This window comes from Aquarana catesbeiana, linkage group LG05 (assembly GCF_042186555.1).
Source record: "Aquarana catesbeiana isolate 2022-GZ linkage group LG05, ASM4218655v1, whole genome shotgun sequence".
Classification (NCBI taxonomy): domain Eukaryota; kingdom Metazoa; phylum Chordata; class Amphibia; order Anura; family Ranidae; genus Aquarana; species Aquarana catesbeiana.
The window spans coordinates 127,379,995-127,407,596 of NC_133328.1; the positions used below are offsets into that span (position 1 = coordinate 127,379,995).

General features: G+C 41.8%; 1 protein-coding gene across 4 annotated transcripts in view; it reads left to right on the top strand.

Annotated features, from left to right (window-relative positions):
- The window catches only part of CHN2 (chimerin 2), a 466,205-nt gene that overhangs the window by 341,508 nt on the left and 97,095 nt on the right, over nucleotides 1-27,602 (top strand). For all 4 annotated transcript variants that reach the window (XM_073630167.1, XM_073630169.1, XM_073630168.1 and 1 more), the window contains exon 7: nucleotides 17,857-17,934. In XM_073630167.1, coding sequence (XP_073486268.1) covers nucleotides 17,857-17,934 — 78 coding nt within the window. The remainder of the gene's footprint in view (nucleotides 1-17,856; nucleotides 17,935-27,602) is intronic.

A 27,602-nucleotide genomic window follows, 5' to 3' on the forward strand; every position in this document is an offset into this window, starting at 1 on the left:
AATTTGTGAGGTCAGGCACTGATGTGGGACAAGAAGGCCTGGCTCGCAGTCTCCGATCTAATTCATCCCAAAGGTGTTCTATCGGGTTGAGGTCAGGACTCTGTGCAGGCCGGTCAAGTTCCTCTACCCCAAACTCACTCATCCATGTGCTTTGTGCACTGGTGCGCAGCCATGTTGGAACAGGAAGAGGCCATCCCCAAATTGTTCCCACAAAGTTGGGAGCATGAAATTGTCCACAATGTCTTGGTATACTGACTCCTTAAGAGTCCCCTTCACTGGAACTAAGGGGCCATACCCAACCCCTGAAAAACAACTCCATACCATAATCCCACCTCCACCAAATGATTTGGGCCACTGCACAAATCAAGGTTCATAAAGACATGGATTTGCGAGTTTGGGGTGGTGGAACTTGACTGGCCTGTACCGAGTCCTGACCTCAACCTGATAGAATACCTTTGGGATGAATTAGAGCGGAGCCTGCTAGCCAGGCCTTTTTACCCACATCAGTGCCTGACCTCACAAATGTGCTTCTGGAAGAAACATTCTCATAGACACACTCCTAAACCTTGTGGACAGCCTTCTCAGAAGAGTTGAAGCTGTTATAGCTGCAAAGGGTGGGCCAACTCAATATTGAACCCTACGGACTAAGACTGGGACGACATTAAAGTCCATGTGCATGTAAAGGCAGGCGTTCCAATACTTTTGGTAATATCAGAAAATCAAAAATAATAATGCGCCAACCAAAGGGAAGAGCAGCCAACACAACAATCAGACAAATTGTAACAAGGATATAATATAAATAAGTGTGGCGCTAAATGTATAATATATGTACGTTATTGGGCAAAGCCAGACCGAATGTCATCTGAAAGGCAATATGCACAATAAAGTGCATTGATGAAAATTGATCGTATAAGAACTGTTAGCTGACACTAGCAGAAATAAGTACTGTGAAATAAAAAACAATATAAACCTGAAGGTGTTTAGGTGAAACACACAAGTAGATCATGTATAAACTGTTAGCTGACACCAGCAGAAATAATTACTGTGTACTGATATGAAAAAAAGTGGAAAAAAGATGTGTGTGAGTATTACAAGAACTACAAATCCCAACAGTGGGGAGGAGCAGTTATATGCATGTAAAACAAAGATGATGTGAAAATACTAAAACATCACAAAACTGTGCTAAACGCAAATAGGTAATTAAACATAAAGTGAGGAGGTGGGATTTAGATAATAAAATAATGAAAAATGTGAGTTGTGAACACATGGACTACTAATGAAACTAAAAGTCCATCCTGAACTCATAGGTTACTGTCGTAACTCAAAGTCCGAAAATGCAGCTGAAACGATCAACAGCAGCTGGAAATGGTATTGAGGGGCCCTTAAATCCGGGAATGGCGTCCATAAGATAAGGTATCCAACATCTGTATGAAAGGGATAGGCAAAAATACCCTTACCAGCAGTGATGGACTCCCAGCCAGCGGCTTGGGAGTCAAACAGGCTTGTAATGGAGCGGGGGGAGTAGCTCTTTGTTCCCAACAGCTGAAGATGGTGGAAAAACAGCAGCACTCACCGACCAAACCTCTCTGCTCACACTGACCCTCAGCTTTAAAGATGCCGGTGGAGGGTTGCTCATCAAAGGTCCGGCTCCGTGGAATAGATGTAGGTCCTCAAATGGATAGGGATAAAAAAGAAAACTTCCCCATGGAGTAAATCAGCTTTTGAAAAGCTTTATTTAAAACAAAGTAGTAAAACACACTCTGGCTCATAAATAGAAGTCAGGTATGAAAGGGTATAAAAAGTGCTATAAGTCAAATGGTGGCAAGACAGGCATAACAAACCCTACGTGTTTCGTCCGATAGGACTTCGACTGGGGTATATGACTATCTGCCACTTGTGCCTGTGTATATATATATATAAACTTGTAATAGACAAATAATAACAGCTGTTCGCGCCATGCATACCGCCACTTCCGGGTCCCCGGAAAATGGCGTCAGCATCCATCGTAAGCCAATCCCAATGGCTCTAACGCTGGCCTGTAGCCAAGCCTCAATATGGATATCCCAATCAGATGGTACCATGGACGGCATCACCTCACGCCAGACGGCGTGTAAGTCAGGTGACAACCCTCCTCCAATCGAACATCGGGCCAGGAGATGAAACACCCATTCAGATGCGTCCCTCCCCGCAACCTATCCCGGACAAAGAAGGGATGGTGTGCAACCTCCAATGAGGGATCGCGCTAAGGACGTATAACGTCACTCCGGCAGACGGCCGGAAGTGACGAGGACAGAAGCGGCGGTGAAGCGCAAATGCGGACCGCGCCTCGCTAAGGAAAGACTAGTGGGCGGAAGAACAAAAATGCTAAAGCTTGGAACGCAAATGCGGTCCAACTGGCATAATAAAGGGATGAAGCCCATAACTGTGTTTAAAAAAACAGCTGACATGGCGCGAACATTGCTAAACAGAGAAGGAATAATGATATACAATATTAAATAACCAATGTACTGTATCACTACAATAAAAATCCTTGATGGAATTAACACATTAATAGATATCAATATACATCAGAAAACAGTGATATCGAAATGCCTCTATGTAACCAATTCCGGTATAAAAGAGGGGCATTTAGACATGAAAATATAAAATATAAATACCCACAAAATACAATAACGGGACGAGCAGTATAGATTAGTTGAGTCATATGAAGAGGGAGAAACCATTATTCATAATCTAAAAACTAAGAGTTATACAACTATCCGTTAGATGACCAATCGGACAGTTGTAAACCAGGTTAAAATCAGGAATCAAAGCTATGTAATGAATATTTGGACCAATGAATTAGGCATGCAAAATATATATACGTGAATCTATCTCCCAGTCGATCACCGCAAACAGTGAGGGGCTGATCAAATAGCATAAAAAGAGGACAGTAAAACAAAAGGGAGTAAGAAAAAATTAAGACTGATTAATGAAGGCATTTATGTCCCAATGGTGCAACGTTTGTTTACACAATATCTGTGGACGGAGGAGAACTGAGACGTTCGTCTCCACTTCCACAGGGAAGGAGTATCGGATCAAACACTTTTTGACATGTGAAACCAGATACGCGGTTTATTTGATCACGTGTCCTTGCAAAAAACAGTACGTGGGTCGTACTATACGTACATTTGCTGTGAGAGGTAATGAGCATGTAGCTAACATTAAAAAGGGCCTTACAAACCACAGTGTTCCTAAACATTTTTTGCACTGCCACAATCAAAACCCAAATGGAACTCAGTTCCAAGTCATTGATAAATTCACTCCCCATTGGAGGGGTGAATCCTTGAAGAGGGGCGTGTCAAGATTAGAGACCTTTTGGATACACCAAGTAAATTGTTATTCGCCATTTGGCCTCAATATTGATTGGGACATAAATGCCTTCATTAATCAGTCTTAATTTTTTCTTACTCCCTTTTGTTTTACTGTCCTCTTTTTATGCTATTTGATCAGCCCCTCACTGTTTGCGGTGATCGGATGGGAGTAGGAGCTATTGTATTCTGACAGTGAGTAGGCTTCCCCGCCATCAGAAAACACTCATCAGGACTGATCGAGCTAAAATTTTCCAACAGGCTGATTGTATAGAAGTCAATCAATAGATTGAGTTTTGTACAACCAACCACCCAAAATTCAACCTGAACTGGCTAAATTTCGATCCATCTATGGCCAGCTGTTTACACAAATATAGAAAAAAGTGCATAAGAGAAATGTACGAAGTATAAATGGACTTGCATATAACACAGGTTTAAATGAGCGTGGCAGATAATAGTATAGAAGGAGGCGCTTTCTCTGAAGAGTTTTCTGAGAATGCCTGAGGGGATACAGTGGAATTGAGATAACGTGTGAAAGGATTAACTTAGGTAAAAAAAAAATGACTGATTGTTCACACTATCGTAGCATTGGGAACAGAGAACTGAAGCCATTTTTCCAGACAAGCACTTTAATCCACTGACAGTCCCTGAGCCCATGGCAAAATTTCCTCGCTCTCCCATTGGCTTCTACATTTCACACAGGAATAGGCCCGCAATAGCTCGGTTACATCTCTTTTGCTTGACCTACATTTAAATGTTTTGGTGCTAGCAGCGTTTAGACAGAAAAAAAACATCATGAGAATTGGCGTGCCGTACACTCATCTCCCCTGGGAAAGAAGGAATGCCAGAGTCATCATATTGGGCGATTTTGTACTGAATATCCCACAAACCACAGGCTTAATTAACTCTTGTAGACGCAGGTGCTGTGTACTGTCTAATGAATAATCAATCACAGAAATCTTGACTAACAGACAGCAAACTCAAGAATCTCTCTATGTTTGTATTGCAGCCTCCTCGTAGTACATAGAGAAAAAATGCCCCGGGCACTCTCAGTTCTGTCACTTTGTGAGAAATATGCATATCCAACCGGACTGAGAAATTGTAAAATGTGATCATACAAGAATGGAACACGTACTGTACATACAGACATAAATAACAAGCAGCTTTAGGATCAGAGAGGTCCCACCATTCCTGAATTTGGGTGGGAAAGGGACTTGTAAAATTTTCCGTCTTCATTAGAATATATACATTGTATGTACTATGAGCATGTAATATATAAATGGCAGGACCTTATTCATAGTGGAAAGGGGTGCAAATTCTACTCTGTTATTGATCAATTTTCTATTATAATGCTTAGGAATTGGACAGGCATTTTAAAGCTGAACTGAGCTGAGCACAAAAACTTTCAAATACAATTACTCCTCAATAACCAAAAGTCTATACAGTACATCCATTTTGTGTGCACAAAATTCCTTTACAAACCCAGATATTAACCTGTAAAAGCAACAGTGATATCAGCACTTTGTGCAGTAAGCAAAGCTATGGCAGGCCCACTCACTTCAGATAGTCTGCAGAAAACTACAGGAGGGGGCGGAGACAAGACCAGTCACTCTGCACAAGGAGAGAGAGCAGCAGTGACAGGTCTTTATTACAGGAAGCTCCTGCACAAAGTTTTTATAACACTGGATTACTGCACAGATCTGGAAGAAATACACAAAGCACACCAAGATTCAAGTAAAAATACACATGGCTCTTGAATTTAAACAGTATTGCTTATCAAGGCTTACACAGTATACTCCACATATGATTGAGAGCATATTCAGTATCATGTTCTCTCTATCAGATGTTGCCTTGCAGTATGTTATAAGTTATAAAGCATATAATGTGAATGGGAAGCTACAGGCCAGGCACCCAAAATGCAGCATGCAGAGTATTTCCACAGCACAGTACATGCAGTTTGGCAATCATGAATGATTTTGTGTACTACCATGCAGATTGCATAATATCATATCTGATGTGACTGAGCCCAGGGGGATCTACTCTTGTCTTTTGGATAATAAGCATCATTCTCCTCCATGGTATCATATAGGAAAACCTATGCTGAGAGAAATTAGAATGCTGTTGTTGCTGACCACTCCTTCTAAAGATGCTAGTTGCCTGGCTGTCTTGTTGATCTATACTCACCTAGTGGCTGAGTTGGTTAATAAGAAGTTCGGAATTCACTAGTTGCTTTAACAGGGTCCACATCAGTGATCCAGAAAGTTGACAGACAGCTAGTATTTTCATGAAAAGGTCAGCAATGGCTGTTCCCATATTTTTCTGAGCATAAGCTTCCTTAAAAGCAGAAATAAAGTTAAAAATTGACCTTAGGTCCACCAATTTAAGTTGCTGCTGCCGAAAAAAAATTGGCAGCTGGATACCCCCCACACCCAAAATATTTAACCTATTTCCTGGATAGGGGTCTCTGCCTCCAAACTGCTGCTCTTTCACTAATGCTTCCATAATGTTACAGCAAAGGGGTAGGTTCCAGCTGCTTAAAGTGATATTAACCAAAAAATAAAACTGATGTTGAAGTATGTATTCTTAACTCAAAAAAGTATCCTCTATTGTTGTCTTCCTCCTCCAAATCTCCATATCCCTGTTTCCTGGCCTCCTCATGTCATACTTAGGGCTAGCTCTGCCCCTAGACCACTCCCCATAGGACTACCTCATTAGTCTATATATTAGACCCATGCCCCGGTGGTGTTTTCTTTTTGTCCTCGTTCCAGATCTTCCTCTGATTTGAAGAAATTTGCAAGGCTGCAATCTAGATTTCAAACACAACATTGATTGGACATTATTTAGTAGATGTCTCATATCCTTCTCGTTTGAGTCAGCCATGCTTCAGGCCTGTCATGTTTCTGAATTAATTGTGTGTTTAGCATTCATCTGGACAGGAAGTATTTTTTATTTTTTTCTACATTCCATAGTATGCTTATATGAGGGTGGCATAAATAAGGAAAATACCATAATTTTCCTTTATTTTGGCCAATCCTCATGTCAGCGTAATTTCCCTGCCTTTTTAGCCTGTTGTGTGAATCTGTGTATTGAACACAGTTATAGTGGGTTGGGTCAAATTTATAGACTAGTGAGGTGGTCCTACAGAGGTTCAGGAGGCAGAGCTGACTAGAAGCATGTTGAATATAGCATGAATGAAAGCCGCTCCAGGTGATCACTCCTGAGTTGCTGAGTTGTGCAAGTCTTTAGCAGATGCTTTTTCGGCTCGCCAGTCATATTTCAGAAGACAAGGGATACACTGATTACCTGCACTCTGTCTCAGACTTTTTTGATGCTTCAGCACATCATGGGGTACAGCAGGAAAAGGCAAGATTGACACGTTTCATGTTCTGACAGTGCTTAGTCGTAACTGGTCACGACTAAGTGCTGTCAGAGTGTGAAACGCATCAATATTGCCTTGTCTTGCTGTAACCCATGATGTGATGATTTTAATGTGAAGCATCAATAACATCTGAGACAGATGCCGTTAATCCGTGTATCCCTTAGAAGCATGTTCACATGAGGATTGGCCAGAAAGGGAAAATTATGGTAAGTGTTGGTAAACAATTTTCTATTTTTTTGTTGCTGTAATCAGACTTCTTGTTAGAGCGTGAATATGTTCGTTCTCCGTGGTCCCACTGTATGTAGGAACGTAGCCACCCTCTACTGCTCACTCCCAAGATTGACTATGAAATTTGTAGTCTGCATAGAGCATGTCCAGCGATGTCCACGAGTGTCTCAGCCATCTGAGATTCTCCCTCCTGATTGGCTGAGACACAGCAGAGGCACCATTGGCTCCCACTGCTGTCAATCAAAGTCAGTCAGCCAATAAGAAGAGAGAGGAGCTGGGCCAGCCAGCAGCTCCGTGTCAGAATAGACACAGGAAGCTGTGACTTAGCTCGGGTGCCCCCATATCAAGCTGCTTTCTGTAGGGGCACTTGACAGGAGGGAGGGGCCAGAGTACAGAAGAGGGACCCGATAAAAAGAAGATTCGGGCTGCCCTGTGCAAATCCACTGCAACAGAGCAGGTAAGTATGACATGTTTGTTATTTTTATTGAAAACAAAAACGAAACTTTACAATCACTTTAAGTAGCGGATGTGTATTGATTATGTTTGGAGAATAATAATATCATTTATTGTCACTTTAAACAGAGGTTTAGATGGACCCTTTAACCATATAGTTAACCTATAGTGACCAGCGTTAGTTGAAAAATTGTTTATGGGGCTTTTGGATGTATTCTGCCTTTAAATGCACCAATGTATACTAGAACATGTAATCTACACAGAGGTGAGTGTATGTTAGGTCCCTTGTCACCCAGTTTCACATGATCTGCTCTAAATTATGCCCTATAAAGGCTAAGTTCACCTTTAGTTACATGTTACACCCATATTTAGTGTGTAACATGTTACCTGGGAGCAGCCTCCAGCACTCCCCCTCACCCCACCTGTGACAGTGGGGGATGCTCTACCTACACCCGCTCTCATTTTTAAAATAACACGGCTGTATGGAGCTCCACCCACACAGCCGTGTCATTCATTCTGTGAATGAATGAACTACAAGTCCCGTCTTCCGCGGTTGAAGATGGGATTTGTAGTTTATTCACACAACTGGTGAGCACCCTCCTAGATCATTGATTGTTCCTGCTTTTGAGTAATTGTCAGCCCGCATGGGAGGTATGGACAGACAGCTTGTCAGCAGGAGTGTCAGCAGGAGCCTGGCATTGCTGATCGTGGGTGCAATGCTTTGCAGGCTGCAGTATAAAATAAATAAATGCACATTCTTTTACCTGCAAAATTATGTACATTTTTTTATTTTTTGTTTGCAAAAGGTGAACTTAGCCTTTAATTTATCTTTGTCTAGATAACTTTGGTTGAATGCTTAATACAGCTTCATGCAAAGTGAATTCTGTATGGTCAATTCAAAACTGAATTTCTGTATTTTCTAAACAGGTCAAAGCAACAGGTTCATTTTAATGCCTATTTCACCTGCTCTGTGTGCTTACCTTCCTTTGCCATTGCGTTTGGTGGGCCTGTATAAGCTCCATGTCACAATGTGCTTACACAGGACTCTCTATCACCCCATTGTGACAGCCAGGTGCCTGAACGACCCTAGTACCAGCTCTGGGAATAGGAGTGAATAGCATGCTCCCCCATATCTGGAAGTACTGGGTGTTTTTCTTTGCTCATGGCAGCTGAACAAATGGAGTAGATGGGAATAAGGAAATGTAAGTAAACACTGCTGGTGGTGTTGCCAATAATGTGAACCTATCATTTTGCCATGCATGAGCAAAGCACAAAACTAACACTGCACATCACCCTGAACACACCATCCTCACCGTGAAACATGGTGGTGGCAGCATCAAATTTTGGGAGCTATTTTGCAAAGAAGAATGGGCAAAAGTTTCACTTTCTAGATGTGTAAAGCTGGTAGAGACATACCCCAAAACGACTTGCAGCTGTAATTGCAGCGAAAGGTGGTTCTATAAAGTATTGACTCAGGGGGGCTGAATACAAATGCACGCCACACTTTTCACATATTTATTTGTAAAAAAAAATGAAAACCATTTATCATTTTCCTTCCACTTCACAATTGTGTGCCACTTTGTGTTGGTCTATCACATAAAATTCCAATAAAATATATTTATGTTTTTGGTTGTAAAATGACAAAATGTGGAAAATGTTAAGGGGTATGAATACTTTTTAAAGGCACTGTATGTGTGTTGTAGTTAGCTTTAGTGAGGTTGTGCTTTTTCATACAGGGATTTGTTGGTGTGCCACTTAAAATTATATCAAAACTCACATACAGCATTACAGTACACATTACTGAACATAAATAGATTAAAATCCAACCTTAAAGCCCAACACTGGGCGACTCTATGCCCACGATGCAAGGGCTAGGTGCTCATTTAGGTCTAGAAGGCATAGAAAAGAAGATCTATGTACCAAAATCTCAGCTCCTATGGGTTGCTTGACGGGTCCCCACAGTGTCTTCTCCCCCATGCTCCAGCAGTCTAAGGTACTAAAATAATTAAAAGAGAATTATGGCTTCTTTAAAAAAAATATATATATATACTCTCTTAGGTGGATGCAGCATCAGTCTGATGCTCCACCTGTCCCCCACTGCTTCTAAGACTGAGAACTGAGCGATCAGAGACCACTAATCGCTCAGTTTTCAGTCTTCAGTGAGCAGAGAGCCGGTGACTGCCAGTGCTCACCGGATCGCTGGACTATGGGGGGGCAGGAGTGGCTGGTTTAGCCTCCCAACGGCTCGCTGAGAGGCTGAGCCAGCTGCCAGTTAAAGCTCCTGGTCGGATCCCGAAAACAGGTCATTGGAGTGCAGAACAAACTGCACTCCTATGATCCATAGGAGAAATAGCGCCAACAAAAACTGTGGCCATACTTCTCCTTTAAGACCAATGCCGAGGGACAGTCCACCACCGGAGCGTAGGGGAGCACCATCTGCCCAGGGAAGCAGAGGATTTGCTCTCCCCTAGACTAAACGAGCAGTTAACAAAGAAAGACAGTCACTTCCAGCGCTAAGGGGTTTCCTAAAGTGAAGGGCAACAGGGACATCAGTATCTCAGAACTGGGTGGATGCTGCCTTCCTCAGATGGGGTGATCCGATCGATACTACAAAAAAGACAAAAAATGGAAGGCGCACACACCTAGTGCATTACCAATGACGTTTAATAGATAATAAAAATCATAAAAAGTGGGTACTCACAAACAGCAACTCAAAAAAGGCATAAAAACACAGTGTGAAACCATGTGCCATATACCATCACAGGGTATGGGGGCGCACCCCCTTCCTCAGAGTAGCCTAGCTCTGAGAAAGGGAGCGCACCCCCGAAACGCGTTAGTTTATACCCTGTGATGGTATATGGCACATGGTTTCAAACTGTGTGTTTTTTTGGCTTTTTTGAGCTGCTGTTTGTGAGTACCCACTTTTTATGATTTTTATTATTTATTAAATGTCATTGGTAATGCGCGCCTTCCATTTTTTGTCTTTTTTGTAGTATCTAAACAAGCAGTTAAGCCTTTTAGTGCAGGCCCAGCCCTCCCTGCAAGGGAGGTTTTTTTACATTTCCCGGATTCGGCCTTTAAAACCCATAAGGTGGCTGAATTATGTTTAACCTGAAAGTACATAAAAATAGCTGAACAAAATAATTTTTTTGTTCTTACAATAAAATCGTGTTTCCTGAGGGACACAGGTTTGAATTAATTCAGAGACATATGGGTTATGCTGCTACCATACATCTCTGAATTACTTCATTCCTGTGTCTCTCAATGGTAAGGAAAAAAAATAGGATTTTTGTTCTTACCATAAAATCTTTTCCCTAAGGTCCATTGAGGGACACAGGGATAAAGTAATTTGGGGACGTATGGCAGTGGCATAACACCAAAAATATTTAATCCATGTCCCTCAATGGCCAATAGAGAAAGTTATTTTGCCTTTGTACGCTAATTGCATAGCAAGGTTTTCAATGTGGAGCTCTTTTCCTTTTCTTTTTAGTATAATCATGTTTCATAACTCTGTGCCAAGAAAAGAGCATCTATGGACTGTGTGTTTGTTACCAGACATCAGCTGATGCAGCTTGTGTACTTTTAATCTATGTTAAAAATAAGTTTTTCTTCACATTGCAGAGTGTCAGCTGCTCCGGACTTGGACTCTGTGTACTGTACTGTCAGAGAGAATAGATGACTTGTGCAGGCAGCCTATGTCCAGGTGTCCTCTTCAGTAACACTGGCAAGAATAGAATCAGTCTGTTTGGAGACACATTTTAAACTTGGTTTTATTTACTAAGTGATGATTGTGAGAGGGACTTGTGTATCTGACATAACAAAGAGTTCATTTTGTCACACTTTATAAAGATCAACCAACTATAGATGGGTTCATAAACAGCTACAGGGACTGTCCACCCTTAAAATGATTATGATGCAATCCAATGTAACAATATCTGTTGATTTGTTAAAGTGCATCTAATGCCAAAAATGTTAGCTTTGGATGTAGTAATCAATGGTAAAGCTGGCCATAGATGGTTCAAATGAAAAGTTCCTCAGGGACCAGCCTAATTTCGATCCATCTATGGTCGCTCCCATTCATGAGACGTTGATCTAATGATCAACTTCTTACAAACAGGCTTGTTGGAAAACTTTAGTTTAATCAGTGCTGTAGCCAATCGGCTGCAGCGCTGATCAGTGTATTCTGATAGTGGAGGAGTCCCCACCGTCAGAATACAATAGCACAGCCGGGAAGAATTCCACTGTCCACCTCGCTTGTGAGGATGGGGCAATCCATTCATTTTCCTTGGAACAATGGTCACCCAAAATATTTGGGTTGCCACCTGAACAGAAATAGGAAGAAATCTCCACTCACAACACATATTCTGGTGAAAACTGACCTAGGAGGGCATTTTTCCCACTATTTCTCTCACTTCCTGTTGTGTCTACAGAACAAGAATTGAAGGGAAATCTCCCAAATGAGGAAAAAACCTGAAGTGCTTTCTCCATTTCCTAATCCATCCAAAATACAAAGAGAAGTTTTGTCTTTAGTTATACTTGAAATGATAATGTTTTTTTTTCTGCCCGGTGAAAGGATTGTTCCCCCTTTTCTATGGAAAAGGAGATGGTAATTTTAATCAGCTGCAAGGAATTGCTTTTTGTTTCGGGAAATTTCTTCAGTTTAATTTTAAAATGTCACCTTTCATACACATTGCAAATAAAGCTAGTGATGCTAGAATTGGTCATGGTGCTTTTAAATATCCTTCCACATATGGACAGATTATACAGAAAGATCTGGGATCTAGCTGACTATGTAACTCTGGGTAGAGTTTTATATGTGCCATGGGAAAGCTTCATGTATAGCTGTGTTGCGAGTTGCAGAGCTTACTGTATTTGTGGTTTCACACATTGTTTCTGCTAGTTAGTGGTATATATACTCTCTCATATTATATGTTAACCTATGGGAGTAACTTTTATGGCTTTACTGCTGTAAAGCCATAAAAGTTACTCCCATAGGTCAACATATATGGGAGAGTACTAGAGAAGGTAGGGTAAGGCAGGTCATACATTATGCCGTTTTCTATCCTTCAACCATGTGATAAAGAGAAAAGAAAATAGCTTGAAGCCCCCGTCAACACAGTGTTGATGGTGGAATCCAGCAGCACTATTGCATTCTTCCCCCCAAAAGAATACAATGATCATTGCTGGCGACTATAGCCGCTGGCAGTGATTGGGTCGAAAATAAAACAGGCTGGTTGTCAGTACAACCAGCTGGCCCATAGACAGATCGAAATGTTAATTTGTCTATGGCCGGCTTAAGACAGAGTTGTTAGTTTTGATTTCAGATCTATAGATAATATCTAGACAAATAGATCCCTTTGAGTACTGGAACAAACTATGCAAAACACCCGTTTACATCTCCCTGCCCATAGCCTAAAGCCTTGTAAACACAATGAGTTTATCGGACAAACGATTGTCAGTTTTTTATTGCATGCTAGTCTTCATATCGAAAATGATGAGGTTACTAAAGTTACGAAAATTCTCGTACGACAGAATAAAAATGTGAACATGATGTAATGTATTGCATTGTATTTGTAAATTGTTTGATCTGGTATCATACGAGACAAATTTTTGTCTGGATAATTTCGGACAAACTGTCATGATCGGCTCTTGAAAGCTGTGTACTAACGATCAGATTATTGTACGATCGATTCGAAAGCGGTATTATTTGTCTGATTTTCTGATCATGAATGCTAGGCTTAAAATGGTTGTAAAGGCAGTGCTTACAATCACTGCCAGCCCCTCTGCTAGGATAAAATGTACTATACAGTGTATATAATTTTTAATTAAATTCTTCTTCTAAATACCTTTTTTCACCTCGCCGATCAGTGGTCAAGTGATCTCTTTCTCCGCCGGTCTCTATCTCTGATGTATGCACTACAGAGGGAGGGGCTGATATCTCCCTCTGACATCTGCTGGGCGCTCACGTGACCACAGATCAGCAAAGTGAAATAAGGCATTTAGAAGAAGAATTTTTAAAAAAGCACATACACTGTATAGTACATTTTGTCCTAACAGATGGGCTGGCAGCAATTGTGAGCAGTAACTTTATCGAACAGCGATAGAAGGGGAGGGGAGGAGTGGCTTCCACACAGGAGCTGACAGGGAGAGTGGAGAGCTGCGGGATGATGGTGGCACGTAAACTGACCATGGTAATCAGGGCTCAGCAGCCCTGATTACCATGGTCAGGACACACAAGTGGACACAGGAACAGGCAGGATCAACCGGGCTTTTTACAGCTTAGAAAAGGAAAAATGACACCGTACAAGCACTATGCAGTTTAACATGCTTTAAAGGAAAGGATAATTTTTTTTTTTTTTTTTAGGGTTACAAGCACTTTAAGGCTGCCCATAGATAGATGTTCTGTTTGTTTTTTTTTTTCAGTCAGGGGGCATCCTCCCTGCTGAGACATTGTATTGAGACAGCGGGGAGAAAAAAGGGTCCAAAAAGCAGATTTAACTGAAATTGATCACTGGATCGACTTCTGTCGAGCGGGAATGGCCACACATCTATGGCCAGTTTTACCTAAGCCTGATAAAAATAAACTTCACGCTCAGTAGTGGGGGGGGGGGGGACCTAACAAACAGTTCAGTGGAGGGAAAAAAAAAGGGGCTTTCTAAATTACACCCCCCGCTTGGCCGTTCCAGGACCCCTCTCTGATGATGTGATGGTGGAGCAGTCAATTTTTCTTTTAATTTTGGGTGCATGTGTATTCTGCGGCTGTTTCGCCTTTGCATGTTGCTGGCTGCTCTGCTCAAGTCCCGGCTGCCTGCCGCTGTGACTGCCCATCGCCTTCCCTGGCTCCACACTCAGTAGCCAAGGCTTATGTGAGGTGGGCGGCGGTGGTGGCAGGCAGCTGACAGGAAGCAGAAGAAGTCGGACTTCATCGTGGCTGTAAGCTGCAGGCTTAGTAAGATTTTTGGGGGGTTTGTTTGTAAGTTCTTTAAGTAAGTGAATTAACTTTTTTTTGCCCACAGGTTTGTTTTTTTTAACTGTACTGCAGCATTGTGGCATGGAGGAGGGGTCCTAAGTAAATAAGCAAACCTTGACCCACTTTAATTAGTTTTGCTGTAAGTTTCTAAATCAGAATGTATTGAAACCAATGCATCAGCATGCCAGTAAAGCAACTAGCATTTTCAAAAGGAATGGTCAGCAATGGCTGATTACATATTTCTGTCATCACTGAGTTTCTTTAAGAGACTCTGTCATGTAGCAAAACACCTGTGTGATAAGGTTCTGATGGCACTTGAAGACAAACCTGCACTTTGTTTCAAGGTGGTAGGCTGTATGAGGCCCAATGATTTCTATCAGCGGCCCGGCCACTGTCACACACTGGGTCTACTATAGCATGCATGGTGCTTTAGGGTGTATTTTGGTAACGTCCCTGTTTGTATTATAGTTATATGATGTTGTTCAAAATTACTTTTTTGAATCTATTGTAACTTAGCCAGGCACACACAGTTAAATATGTAACAATGCTCAAACTTTGTAGAATTGTATGATATCACTTAGGGCCTTTTCACACTGATGCACTTTTGATGCATTCCCTCTGAGTTACAATAGGAGGTGCCTTTTTGAAAAACTGCACCAAAGTGCAGCATAGTACCTGCAAAAGCCCCGGAAAAGCATGGTGAAAGCGCATCAGTGTGAAAGGGGCCTAATGTGACTGTAAACCTAAAAAAAAATAAAAACATGTCATACTTACCTGCTCTGTGCAATGTGCAGAACAGCCTTGATCCTCCTCTTCTGGGGTTCCCACCCGGCACTCCTAGCTCCTCCCCCCTGCCGAGTGTCCCAATAGCAAGCAGTTTGGCTCAATCCTGAGCTGTGTTGTGTGTGTTCAAAGACACATACAACGTGGCTTAGCCCCGCCTCCCCTGCTTTCTCCTCACAGGCTGTGATTGACAGCAGCAGGAACCAATGGCTCCCATTGCTGCTTCAATGTCCAGTGCAGAGAGAGAGGATAGAGTCGCTGTTTTTGTGCACAGAGCTGTCTCGAGATTCGGCACCAGTAAGTATAAGGGGGGCTGGGGAGGGCGCTGCACACAGAAGTTTTTTTGCATCAAAGTAAGGAACACATACTGTAGCCGCTGACTTTTTATATTAGGACACTTACCTGTCCTGGAATCCAGCGATGTTAGCACCTCAGCCATTGTTTCCATCAGCTCTCGGGTGCTGTCATGGCCATTGTCTGTAAGGGAAACCGGCAGGGAAGCCTTCACAGTCGGTTCCCTACTATGCATGTGCGAAGCGTGCTGCGCTTTCTGAATGGCCCAGCAGCGGGTGAAGAAGGAGGTGGACTGAACTTCCGAGTGATCTCACTGCGGCAAGATCACTCGGAAGTGGGGACAGGTACCTGTCAGAAACAGGTACCCGCTCCCCCCTCCCCACCGAAAGGTGCCAAATGTGGCACCGGGGGGGGGGGGGGGAGTCAGATAAGCGGAGCATCCACTTTTGGGTTTAACTTCGCTTTAAGGCTGGGTTCACACTGGTGCGAACCACAGCAATTCTTGTGCAGGTTCCCGCATCGCATCTGACTTGCAGGTAGCTTACACTGCTCTCTGTGAACCGCTGCGGGTGTCAATATAAAGTTAATGACACCCCAAATTTGTTCGCAGAAAGCAGTGCGAACTGTGAAATCGGATGGAATCGTATCACATTGCTCTCAGCACCCATGCGATCCAATTCCAGTCCGGACAAAAAAAAGGGTCCTGCAGCATTTTGGTGCAAATGCGATGCCATTTCAGCCATACAAACTGTATGGCTAAATTTGCATCGCACAGACATCGCATGTGATGTGTACAGCAATGTGGTGCGAATCACATGAGATGTCTGGCATCGCATAAGTGTGAACCCAGCCTGAATCTTTAGTGAGAAATCAAGTTTTAAATCCTTATAATTGTTTGATTCCAATAAATTTGTGCTGGTGTAATGATTAAGCATCCGGATTAAAAAGCATTATAGATCTATGCGACCCTTAAGTTGGCCATACACCTGTAGCATTTCATTTGAACATTTGTACCGAAATTCTAAAAAACTTGTTTCCATCAAGTCAACTAATTTTGTTTGAAAGCCACAAAAATTTCATCCAGACCTGCTATTTGAATGTCATCTCAGAAGCATTGATGTATGGTTTGTGCCTAGGGCATGCACATTACAATATGTATGTTTTTTCTCTAACGAACACCACACTCACTGATAGAATTTAATTTATTAGAGAAAAACTTTATATCCCGCTTCTTCAAATTTTCTTGTCACTACGGCCAATAAAGAACATCAATTTGACCCCACAAAACATTAGAAAATTGAACTCTACTGGTATATGTTCAGCTTAAAAGTAGTCTTGGACACTGAGCTAAGCGTCCTTTACCCCACCATTTGTTTTACTGTGTTAAGGAGACAATCATGATAATAAGGCCAAACCAGGGTAATTTTTAAAAGTAAGCCGATGTCCTGCTGTGATGACAGGTGACGCTTTAAGGAGTAATAGACGAACGTCTCTTAATTGCTATGGTGATTAATGGCTGCTCCTTGAAAGGGTTAATATGCCCTGGTGAATAAGGGAACCCAGACAGTCATTAAGAGAATCTGGGTGCTACAGATTAAAATGACATGCAGGAGAGCCCTCCGATAATCCTTCTCAGACTCCTACAGGATTTACACTCACAGGATATGAAAAAGGGGAGAGATTTTCTCATTTCAAAATTAATCCATCAGTGGGATTTAGCACGGTTTAATCTACTGCTTTCCCGGCCGGAATAACTTCCAAGTCTTTTTGGCCATGATCCAGCCCATTGCTGGACAGAGCATCAGGCATCTTGTGTCATCAGATAGCTGTCCTGGTAGCAGACAAGGGATGATGCTCTCTGTTCAAATGAGTTGTGTCACTGACTCCTAGTCCTTCCTCCCCCCTGTTAACTTTTGGTTGGATGCTGTTGCTGAGGAGGGCTTTTTTTTTTTTTTTTTCTTTGTCCATTTCCAGTCTGAGGGTTGCAGTTTATTCAGGCACACGCCTGTCTTAAGAAGTAAAACAAAGCAGGACCACTAGTTATTGAAATGCAGAAGCTCCTTCCATCCCACAAGACAGCCCATTCAAGTCACATGTCGGAGGTCTCCGCAGAATGGGCTGCAGCTGCTTCCAATCTGCTGTGTAGCATCAGAAGCAGCTGGACCAACCTAGTGCCTGTAAGCCTACAGGGCTCAGAGGAGGAAACCGAAAAGATCTGGGATTCGGACACTATGCTGTCTGAGGAGCTATGGCTGGACAATGAGAAGAACTACACTGCTGTCCAAAAGTCCAAGAAGGGCAGGAAGCACCAAGAGCTTCTAGCCCTGGCACTGGGGATGAAAGTGGGGGGAAGAAATGCGTTGTTGTGGCAGCCTCTCAAACTCTTTGCCTATTCGCAGATCACCTCGCTGGTCCGAAGAGCAGCCCTCACTCAGAATGACAACCACTGCAACTATGAGAAAGCACATAATTTTAAGGTAAGTGCCCAATTTTATTATCTCTTACTGCATTCTACTGCTTGCATATCACTAATGGTTAACCCCCCTGTGCTGGAACATGAGCAGCTGGTTACAGTGATGTCTTTTTGGGCAGGAACAAGCGCTTAATGAACATTTCCATGTAAGAACATAATTTTGCTCCTTTACAGTTATTTAAACAAGCTGAGGCGTAAGGCAGATCATCGCCTTTGTCTGGAATTTCTTGTTTAACCACAGTGGCCAACTTTCTTCCTTACTAATGCATCTTGCAGGAAGGAGTTATTGGCAGCCACTGACACAACCACATTAGCTCTGATCTTAACCCGTGAGCTGCCATAGCAACTCTGGAAAAATATAAAGGCATACATACAGATACTCTCAATGGCTTTAACAACAAGACTGCGATTTGTCTGCCAACTATTCTGGCTTTTAAAGCTGCCCAGAATGCAAACGATAAAAATGATAAACGATAAGATTTATTCAGTAGACAACTGATGCAAAGGAAAAAAATTGTTATATAATTCTATAATTCTATAATAATTATAGAAATACTTTTTTCTTTATTATTATTCTTATTGTTAGATAGATAGATAGATAGATAGATAGATAGATAGATAGATAGATAGATAGATAGATAGATAGATAGATAGATAGATAGAGATATATATATATAACTGTATACGTTGAAAAGAAGTGGTATGTATACTAACTCTCTCACCAGTATTTTTAATAATGTATATACATTTGACATGTGACTCATATGCTGTAAAACAATAGATTGTACTATTCCGTTGTCAGGAAAAGTAAAATGATTTATAAGAGCATGAATGTCACATTATGATGGCAGGGTCATTAGTGGTAGATTATGGTACATTATGTGGTTGACAGCTAATGTACATGGCTTAGAGTATATAAAATTGTGTAGTATGAGCAATTTATATGAAATGGATTTGGCATGTATAAACTGGATATATGTATTATGTCAATTCATATATCCTATGAAGGCTGAGTAATAATTTCATGTCCAGTGATTGTTCTATATGGCTTTTGTGACAGCTGCAAAATTTGTTTTACTTTAAGAATATAAATGGATTCCCTAGACAAGCTATTGCTAGAGCTCTCTTTCAGGCCCGCAAAATGATTCCGAGACACTGGAAATCAACAGAACCTCCCACATTACAAGAATGGATTACTCCAATGAGGGAAATCCTCCGCCTAGAAAAGCTTATACAGTAAAACTTTGGATTGCGAGCATAATTCGTTCCAGAAACATGCTTGTAATCCAAAGCACTTGTATATCAAAGCCAATTTCCCCATAAGAAAAAATAGAAACTCAAATGATTCGTTCCACAACCATTTATTCATAAGTCCTTCGGGCTATAGTCTATATAAAAAGATTATAGCAATGTGATAGGTTGTGTAACCATAAAATGTCCATCCACAAATAGCAGCCTCCACAAGGGGATTAGAAGCAAAAATTCAGCAGGAGCTACAGAGAATAAAAGAGAAGAGAGGCGCCTCCTAAGTGTAGCAATCTGTTGCTAAATGTTGTACCTTTGTTAAATGTAACCATATTGCTACACTTAGAGGCACCTCTGTGACATGACACTACTTGTATATCAAGAAATCGCTTGTAAGTCAAAATTTATTAAAAAATGTTGCTTGTCTTGCAAAACTCTCTCAAACCAAGCTCTCAATCTAAGGTTTTACTGTGTATCAACACAGGGCTAAAAGGGCCAAATTTTACAAATTATGGGCCCCTGGTTAGATGTCCCTGGTCTAGCTCCAGTAGATTTGGTTTATGACCGCATATTCTAGTATTGACTTTCCATCCAGTCATATCTATATTTCACATTTAGTGATTCTATAGATCTACCTGAGGAGTCTGAATTCTGTATGATTCGGCAATAGAGATAACACTGGATGAGAAACAGTAATAAAATGGTGCTAAAGTACATTATTTGAATTACTTCCTTGTGTGTTATACCCTAGAGATTATGTGGAATGGTTATGCTCTGGAACATATATGTTTTATTTCCTTAGCTCAATAGAACCTTCTTTGTTTGAGAAAAAAAAGAATATAAATGGATTAATTGTGTAAGCATTGTGACAGTTAGGAGAACCTGTCCATCACCATTAAAGAGCCAATCAGGCAAACAGAATAAAAAAAAAACAGGAACCTGATTGGAGGATTGACGTTAATACAGATTCACTAAGCTGCTGAAAAGCTCACTGTTTAGTAACGCATCACCTAATACTTTTAAAACAAGTAAAATATGAACATATTTGGACTTATTTAGTAAAGTGTTACAAAAAGCAACACTGATATTTAAAGGGCAGCAAACAAGTTGTCCAATCAGTGTCTTATTTTACCGGTTCTGTCTTCATACTACCGTTGTTTGGTTTCTATGGGTTACTGCAGTCTGTACATCATTATTGCTCTTTATACTGCTTTACAGAACAACGGCTATAAGACAAAAATGAATGCTAATTGTATACATAGCTAATATATTCCTGGAACATACTTTGCATAGAGCTTAATTGAGGACACAAATCATTTGTCTTATTTTGCATCTTGTTCAGTTGCTGTCTTCCCCCCTCCGGGAGCCAAGATTCTCTCTAGGGAATTATCAGACCGTTAACTGTCACACAGCTGTTGGAATGTTTGCAGGTTTTTTTTGCCTTTTCTGTCTGGGCCACATCTGAACCCATGGGGAAAGCAATGATACGTCTTATAAATATTATAATAGTAATATTTTTACAGGTGAAAACATAAATATATTTGCAAAATAACATAGTCCATCAATGTAAAAACTTTATTGCCTTATTGTTATGGAATTATGTTTTTTGTTTTGTTTGGCTCATGCAAAACTATTTGCATTAGGTACAAAGTACATACAATAACATAGGTGGCATTTCAAGTACATTTAAACCCTTAATGAATGACATTTAGTTTTCTAAAGGACTGTGTATCATTAACAAGTGCCATGCTTAGTTTTTTAAAATTTTAACAGAATATTGTTTTCTCTATTGTAACATCTCAGTGCTGCTGATCTCCTGCACACCAGTTGTATCCACTTCCTGTCTACATGCATGTACTCCATAAGCTGCTGCACTTTCTTCCTAATGAAGTATGTCCCAGTGTCTAGGCTGCAGCGTTATATATAACTATGATTTTTTTATTCACTCCTATACAGTAGAGTTAAAGTAGACTTCCTGCCTAACAAAAACTATGATTAACTTCCCTGGCGGTATGATTATTTCGGATTTTAGGTGCTGAAAGCGGTACAATTATTTTGCATGGAAATTTGGCGTTTTATATTGTAGGTCTGTAATTCTTAACAATAACACACTTAAATCTGTCCAAACAAGAGTCTAGTAGATATCCCGGGTATGATAAAGTTTGAAACACAAAAACATAAATTATAATATAATAAAAAAAAAAAAAAAAAAAAAAAAAATAATAATAATAATAATAAAATAAATTTCCCCACAATTCACTATCGCTCAATTCTGCAAGTGTTCTAATTTACTATTGCTGTTTTCTAGCTGATCTAAAGCCACTTTTGATGTAAAGGGACACTTTTTGGTTGCTATGGACAATCTCCAGTTTCCAGGCAGAAAGAACAGTATATATAACAAAAAACTGCATGCAGGGCATAGGACAAAGCACTGGGGACAAAAGGGATGTGAAATAATTTCATACAGTACTGTAATCTGTAAGATCACAGTACTGTATGTGTTATGTTTTTACAATTTTTTGAATTTGCCGCCAGGCTCCGCCCCCGTGCGTCACGCCGCTCGCAGGGAACGGAGCCTGGCACGGAGAGGCTTCGGAGGAGGACTGAGCCCGCAGACACAGCGGGGGACATCGCAGGATCCCGGGGACAAGGTAAGTAAAGCCACACCAGGATCCTGCGATGTAATCCCGAGTGTGGCTCAGGGTTACCGCTAATGGTCCAGAATTTTAACCCCAAGCCACACTCGGGAAAACCGCCAGGGGGGTTAAAAATGATCCCGCCTAACACCAATGCTGTCTAACCTGTAAAGATATATTATTTTTAATCTCGCTCTGGTCTGGTCATGTGATCCAGTTTCCCTGTGTCAGTTGGCAGCGGCTGCAAAGAGGAGAGAACGCCAACAATGGGTGGGATATAGGAGCTCATGGGTGACATCGCCGCTCCTGGAATTCCCAGCCATGGTTGACAGCTCCCTCCCCTTCCCTGCTGATCCCTCTCACTGACACTTGGGATCACGTGACCAGATCAGATTCGGCTGAAAATAGCAAATTCAGTTATTTTAACACAAGTTTGGCAGCATACGTAGCAGGAGGGTGAGGGGACATTTTTAAACATAGTTAGCATTAGGCCTCTTTCACGGAATCCATTTTGATCAGCTGGGGATCTGTCCACTGATCCCCTGCTGATCGGAGCAGAGCTGGCAGGTTACAGGTCCGTGTCTGCTCAGTTTATGCAAAGTGGACACGGACTGGGCGGTTGGGTGTAAAGAGACTCCACTGTTTGTTTACACCTGACTACCTCCAATCTGATCTACCTAGACAGAGGAGGATGGATACCCTGTCGGATGTAAACGGACACCTGCCGGCAGTAGTGTATTTAGGTTTTGTGCTGCCCTAGGCCCGTCTAAACTCGTGCACCCCCTAATTTAAATATGACCCACCCCTTCCTGTAAGCCACACCCCTTGCTGTTTAAGACCCTCCCTGAAAATTTCAAGTGGGGACACTAGTTCTGAGGGCCTGGGGGGGCAATGGATTCCCTTAATTTGCATAGATTTCCTCTCACTCCCTGTTTGGCTATGGGGCAGGAAGTGAAGGGAAATCTCTGCAATGGGACAGGGATGGTAAAAAATAAACTGACAGGGGCTATAACCCTCCCTTACTCTATCCAAAATGAAAAAAAAAAGTGTTGCCTATAGTTTTACTTTAAGCATAAATTTCTGATAATATTTTGGAGAGGACTAAGAAGATATAACCATGCCAATGGTGCAACAGAAAACATATAGCACAGTGTGGAAGGTTTGATCAGGTCTGCTCGAAAAACTGACAGGCGGACCTGATCAAAGCAGTCATGTGAAAGGGACCTTAGACGGAAATTCCACTTTAACACCGAACAACCGGCACCAAGAGTAACAGTTCTAGCTGAAGTACACAGATCACAATGGGTTGCTCACACTTCAGCTCCTTTATTCAGTGATCTGCTTCTAGGCTTGATATGATTGGAGAAGGGAGATTGTGATGTTCATTTGACCCTCCTCCAATCCCAGAGCAGCTTGCAATTTTTGGAAATGCAAGACTGGATGGAGAAGTCGGAGTGTGAGCAACCCACTGTGATCCGAGTACACCAGCTGGAACTGGAACTCTTAGCGCTGTGACTGTACAGGGGAAAGCGACAGAGAGAGAGTTGTACGTAATGCTGCAGTCTAGACAGATAGGACACACTTTATTAGGGTGAATTCAGTTTTACAGTGCACATGTCAAAACATTATTTCCGGCCAGAGTCCAGCTTTTTTCTGAAGGTGACAACAGTGGATCATGTCTGTGCAATATCATAGCTGCTTATAGTCTCCAATGGGAGAACACGTAACACCATGACAATACATAGAACCATATGGTGACACGGATAGAGAAATGTCACCCTATAAAAGAAATACCTTAAAAAAAGAAAATGTTTAACATGTAAAGATTACATAATATTTTAGTGACTGGGTTTTCATATACTTCAATAATGTAAATCATTACATTACGGCTGCTGAACTTTCCATTTATAAATGTTTGTTGCTCGGCTGTCATGCTGATCCTTTGCTCCAATACTTTCTAAATAATTGACCTGGCACAAGTCTACAGATCGGGTGTTAGAACTTTACTCTGATTTCACTGATTACACATTGATCAGGTCAGTGATTTTGAAATCAGAACGAGCCAGGCAAACAGCATTGTTTAATTACTGTTGCTATTCAGATTGGTTGCACCACTAGTATGACTAACCATAAAGCGATTCTCCAGGAAACTGATTAACTCTTTCCAATTGCACTTATTGCACTGTCATTAAGGAGAATGCTTTTCACACGCCTGTGACCTTCTCTGAAATGAGCCATACTAGGGCAAACTGATTGTTAGCTGATGACTAGATATCTATTGCACACCACTTCACATACACAATCTGTTCATCTCTGTATAGAAGCTTTTAGATAGAGACTCCTAACAAACACAGCCCTTGGCTCTCCCATAGAAAGTAGTGGGCTGAGGGCTGTAAATCACAGTCCCTCATATTAGTAAGTATAAACAGTTTATCACTTTCTTAGAGAACATCTTTTACATAAACTATTAGATTGTAAGCTCTTCTGAGCAGTGCCCTCTTAATCCTCTTGTATTTTATTGTATTATAACTGTATTGTCTCCCTTTTATATTGTAAAGCGCTGCGTAAACTGTTGGTGCTATATAAATCCTGTATAATAATAATAATAATAATAAATGGACACTTCTACAGCGGTGTGTTCACAGCACTTTTCATATCTAGTGAATGCACCATTCCTGCATTGATACTACCTTCTCTACCCCTAACTTTAGACCGTATAATGAATATAATCTACATTCATATAGTGCAGTCATGCAGTCCCTTGCTTGGTGAACAGTGAAAGCACTGCAGGATATACAAACCGTTGTATAAATGCTTGCCTAAACCTTCATTTATTTATTACAGGAATTTATATGGTGCTTTACATTCACATTAGGTCTTGCCTTCAAGGAGCTTACAATTTAAGGGTGTACTCACACTGGGCTTCGTAGATCAGAACTGTACCCAAGTATGACTGTCCCCACCCCCATGATGGTCTGTGCCACCGCTCTTGAAAGCGTTCCCAAGCACACTCACATCATCACTTCTGCCAGCAAGATCACAGTGATCCATTCTGTGCTCAGTGACCTATGGAGAGTTTTTGTGCACAGGCACGGTTTTCACTCACACTGAAGCAAACCATTCCGCACATCAAGTGAACTGTTCCATGCGGCCCCAGTCATGGTTAGGAGCAGGGCTGGTGCAAGGATTTTTGACACCCTAGGCGAAACATCATTTTGCTGCCCCCCCCGGCTCCACCCCTGACTCCACCCACTTTGCGCTGCCCATGTATACCCCTCCTTTTTAATGACTGCTACTATTTTGCATGCAACACTTTGCTAGACCCATCAGTGCAGCCTCACCAGTGCCACAATGCAACTTCACCAGTGCTGTCAATGCAGCCTCATCGGGGAGGGGGGAGGGACCCTTGCATCTAGGTCATGTGCTCAGTACACAGACACACATCAGTGTGATCAGTTTATATACAATAATACAATGTCATTGACAGTGTTTCACTCACCGCGTCCGGACTCTGCTCTGCATCCGACTACGTGACCCTGCCAGTGCAAGGAACAATTTCAAACCGTGCCTTGGTGCCTCCCACTACTCCGATCCAATAGTCGCTACAGCATGTGAGTGATGCTGCCGGCGCTGTTCAGGACAGGCAGAACACCAGGAGGGAAAGCGGCCTCTAATACGGCGGGGGGCGGAGTCAGATGACCCGATATAGGAATCATGTATTATATGGGCAGAGAGGCAGAGCTGACTGTACTAGGATGGACAACAATCAATGAGAGACTGGTGAGACAGAGAGGTCACTGATCATAGATGCACGCAGGGGATGTTATTTGCTTCTGTTCCGGCGTCAGCACACAGTCCTCTGCCGTCACTGCATCTCTGACACTACGGACAGATGGAGCGGCTGCCTGCTGAGAGTTAGTTACACGCTGAAGAGCCAGAGGAGAGTAGGAACACTAATGGCCAGGTGCCCAAGGCGGCAGTGCGCCCTATGCGGCTGCCTAGTTTGCCTAGTTGTAGTGCCGGCCCTGGGTTAGCAGCACTCAGGGCCTGTTCGCACCAGAACGTGGTGCAGGGATGGCACGTTTCGTGCACCACGTTCAAAACTAACTGCCTTTGCAAACGTCTCCAAAAACCTTTTGGAAACTTCTGCCGATACATTAACAATGTATTGGCACCCAAAATGCAGATCGCAAAAGTAGTGTGTTTGCATGCACCAGATCTCATGGTATCACTTTACCATGTGATTTGGAGTTAAGCTAGGTACACTCTAAGGTCCATAACTCACATGCATACATGCACACATACTAGGACCAATTTAGACAGGAGCCAGCTAACCTACTAGCATGTCTTTTGCGTGTAGGAGGAAACCAGAGTACCCAGAGGAAACCCATGCATGCACAAGGAGAACATGCAAACTCCATTTAGACAATGCTGTGAGATACTTACCAGGGCCCCAGTGCTGCAAGCTGAAGTGCTAAACACTAAGCCACTGTGCTGAGCTTTCAGATTTGGATTTATTTTTTTAGAGCACATAGGCACTATGGCAGACCTCTAATCTTGAACATTCTCCCCTTTTTACATGGAGATAAAAACATAAATAAAAGATTTCCGCTCTGTAGCAGAAGCCTCCACATTATAAGCTTTGTGAGTATAACAGCATTGTACATCTAACAATAAATGCCGGACCGTCTATAACCCTTTGCTGTGTTCATTAATCTTCTCATGAAATGATAAGGTCTGTGTAACATAATACCTTCTGGTTTGCCCGGAAATATCCCAAAGCTGTTACAGTTTACACGAGATGTTAATAGTTTTATTCAAGAGTGGAAACAAATCCACCATCCCTTTTCATTACAGTATTGATTAATCTCTCTAGAATTAGATTTATGAATTCCAAACAAGGAATGCCAAGTCAGTTGGCCCACGTCCATACCTCCCAACTTTTTGAGAATGAGGGACACCTATCAGCAAAAGTATGCAGGCATAGGACACACCCCTTGTCACGCCCCCTTAAAGGAGAATTGTACAAAAACACAAGATTGATTAAACCCACGAGTGCTTTTTACCACTACTATTCCTTTATATTGGCTTTTGGAATTTACAAATGCAGCAATTTAGAAATCTGATGAAAGGTTTAGCATTGGGAAACACTTTTTGAAAGATAAAAAGAGTGCATTTTATATACATCTATATAGATCAGACCAAAATGAGGGACAAATGAGGAGGAATGAGGGACAGAGGGACTTTGCTCCAAATCAGGGACAGTCCTTTGAAATCAGGGACAGTTGGGAGCTATGCCCATGTCTCCTTGTCTTCTGGTCATGTACTAGAAGAAGTAACTGCTGCAGATTTGTTTTCTTACTGGAAGTGTGGGAGGTCATTTACATTTTGAAATATAACTTTCTCGTTTGATAAGTCCTCTAGGTTTACCCAGGTTTAGCATCATTACGTTCATTTTCATATACCTACATGATTGAAACTTTATTTAAAGCAACCCTTATAGCTAAATTTAAAACAAGTCCATTCCTATAAAAAGTAGACCAGACAAACTCAACATTCCTGCTGCTTCTGCCGTTGAACTCTGCACTGATGATGAGAAATCTGCCAAAACCCGCAGGGAAGCTGACACTTCCGGGAATGTCTGTCTCCTGGGTCCCGTGCAGCTCTCACTGATTACTAGTGTGCTTTAAGGTGAACTCCAGACAAAACTTTTTGTTATTTGTGAAGGGTTTGAACCTCTGTCAAGCTTTAATTGCCATATTTGAATCTGTGAATTGAAAGGCCAAACCAA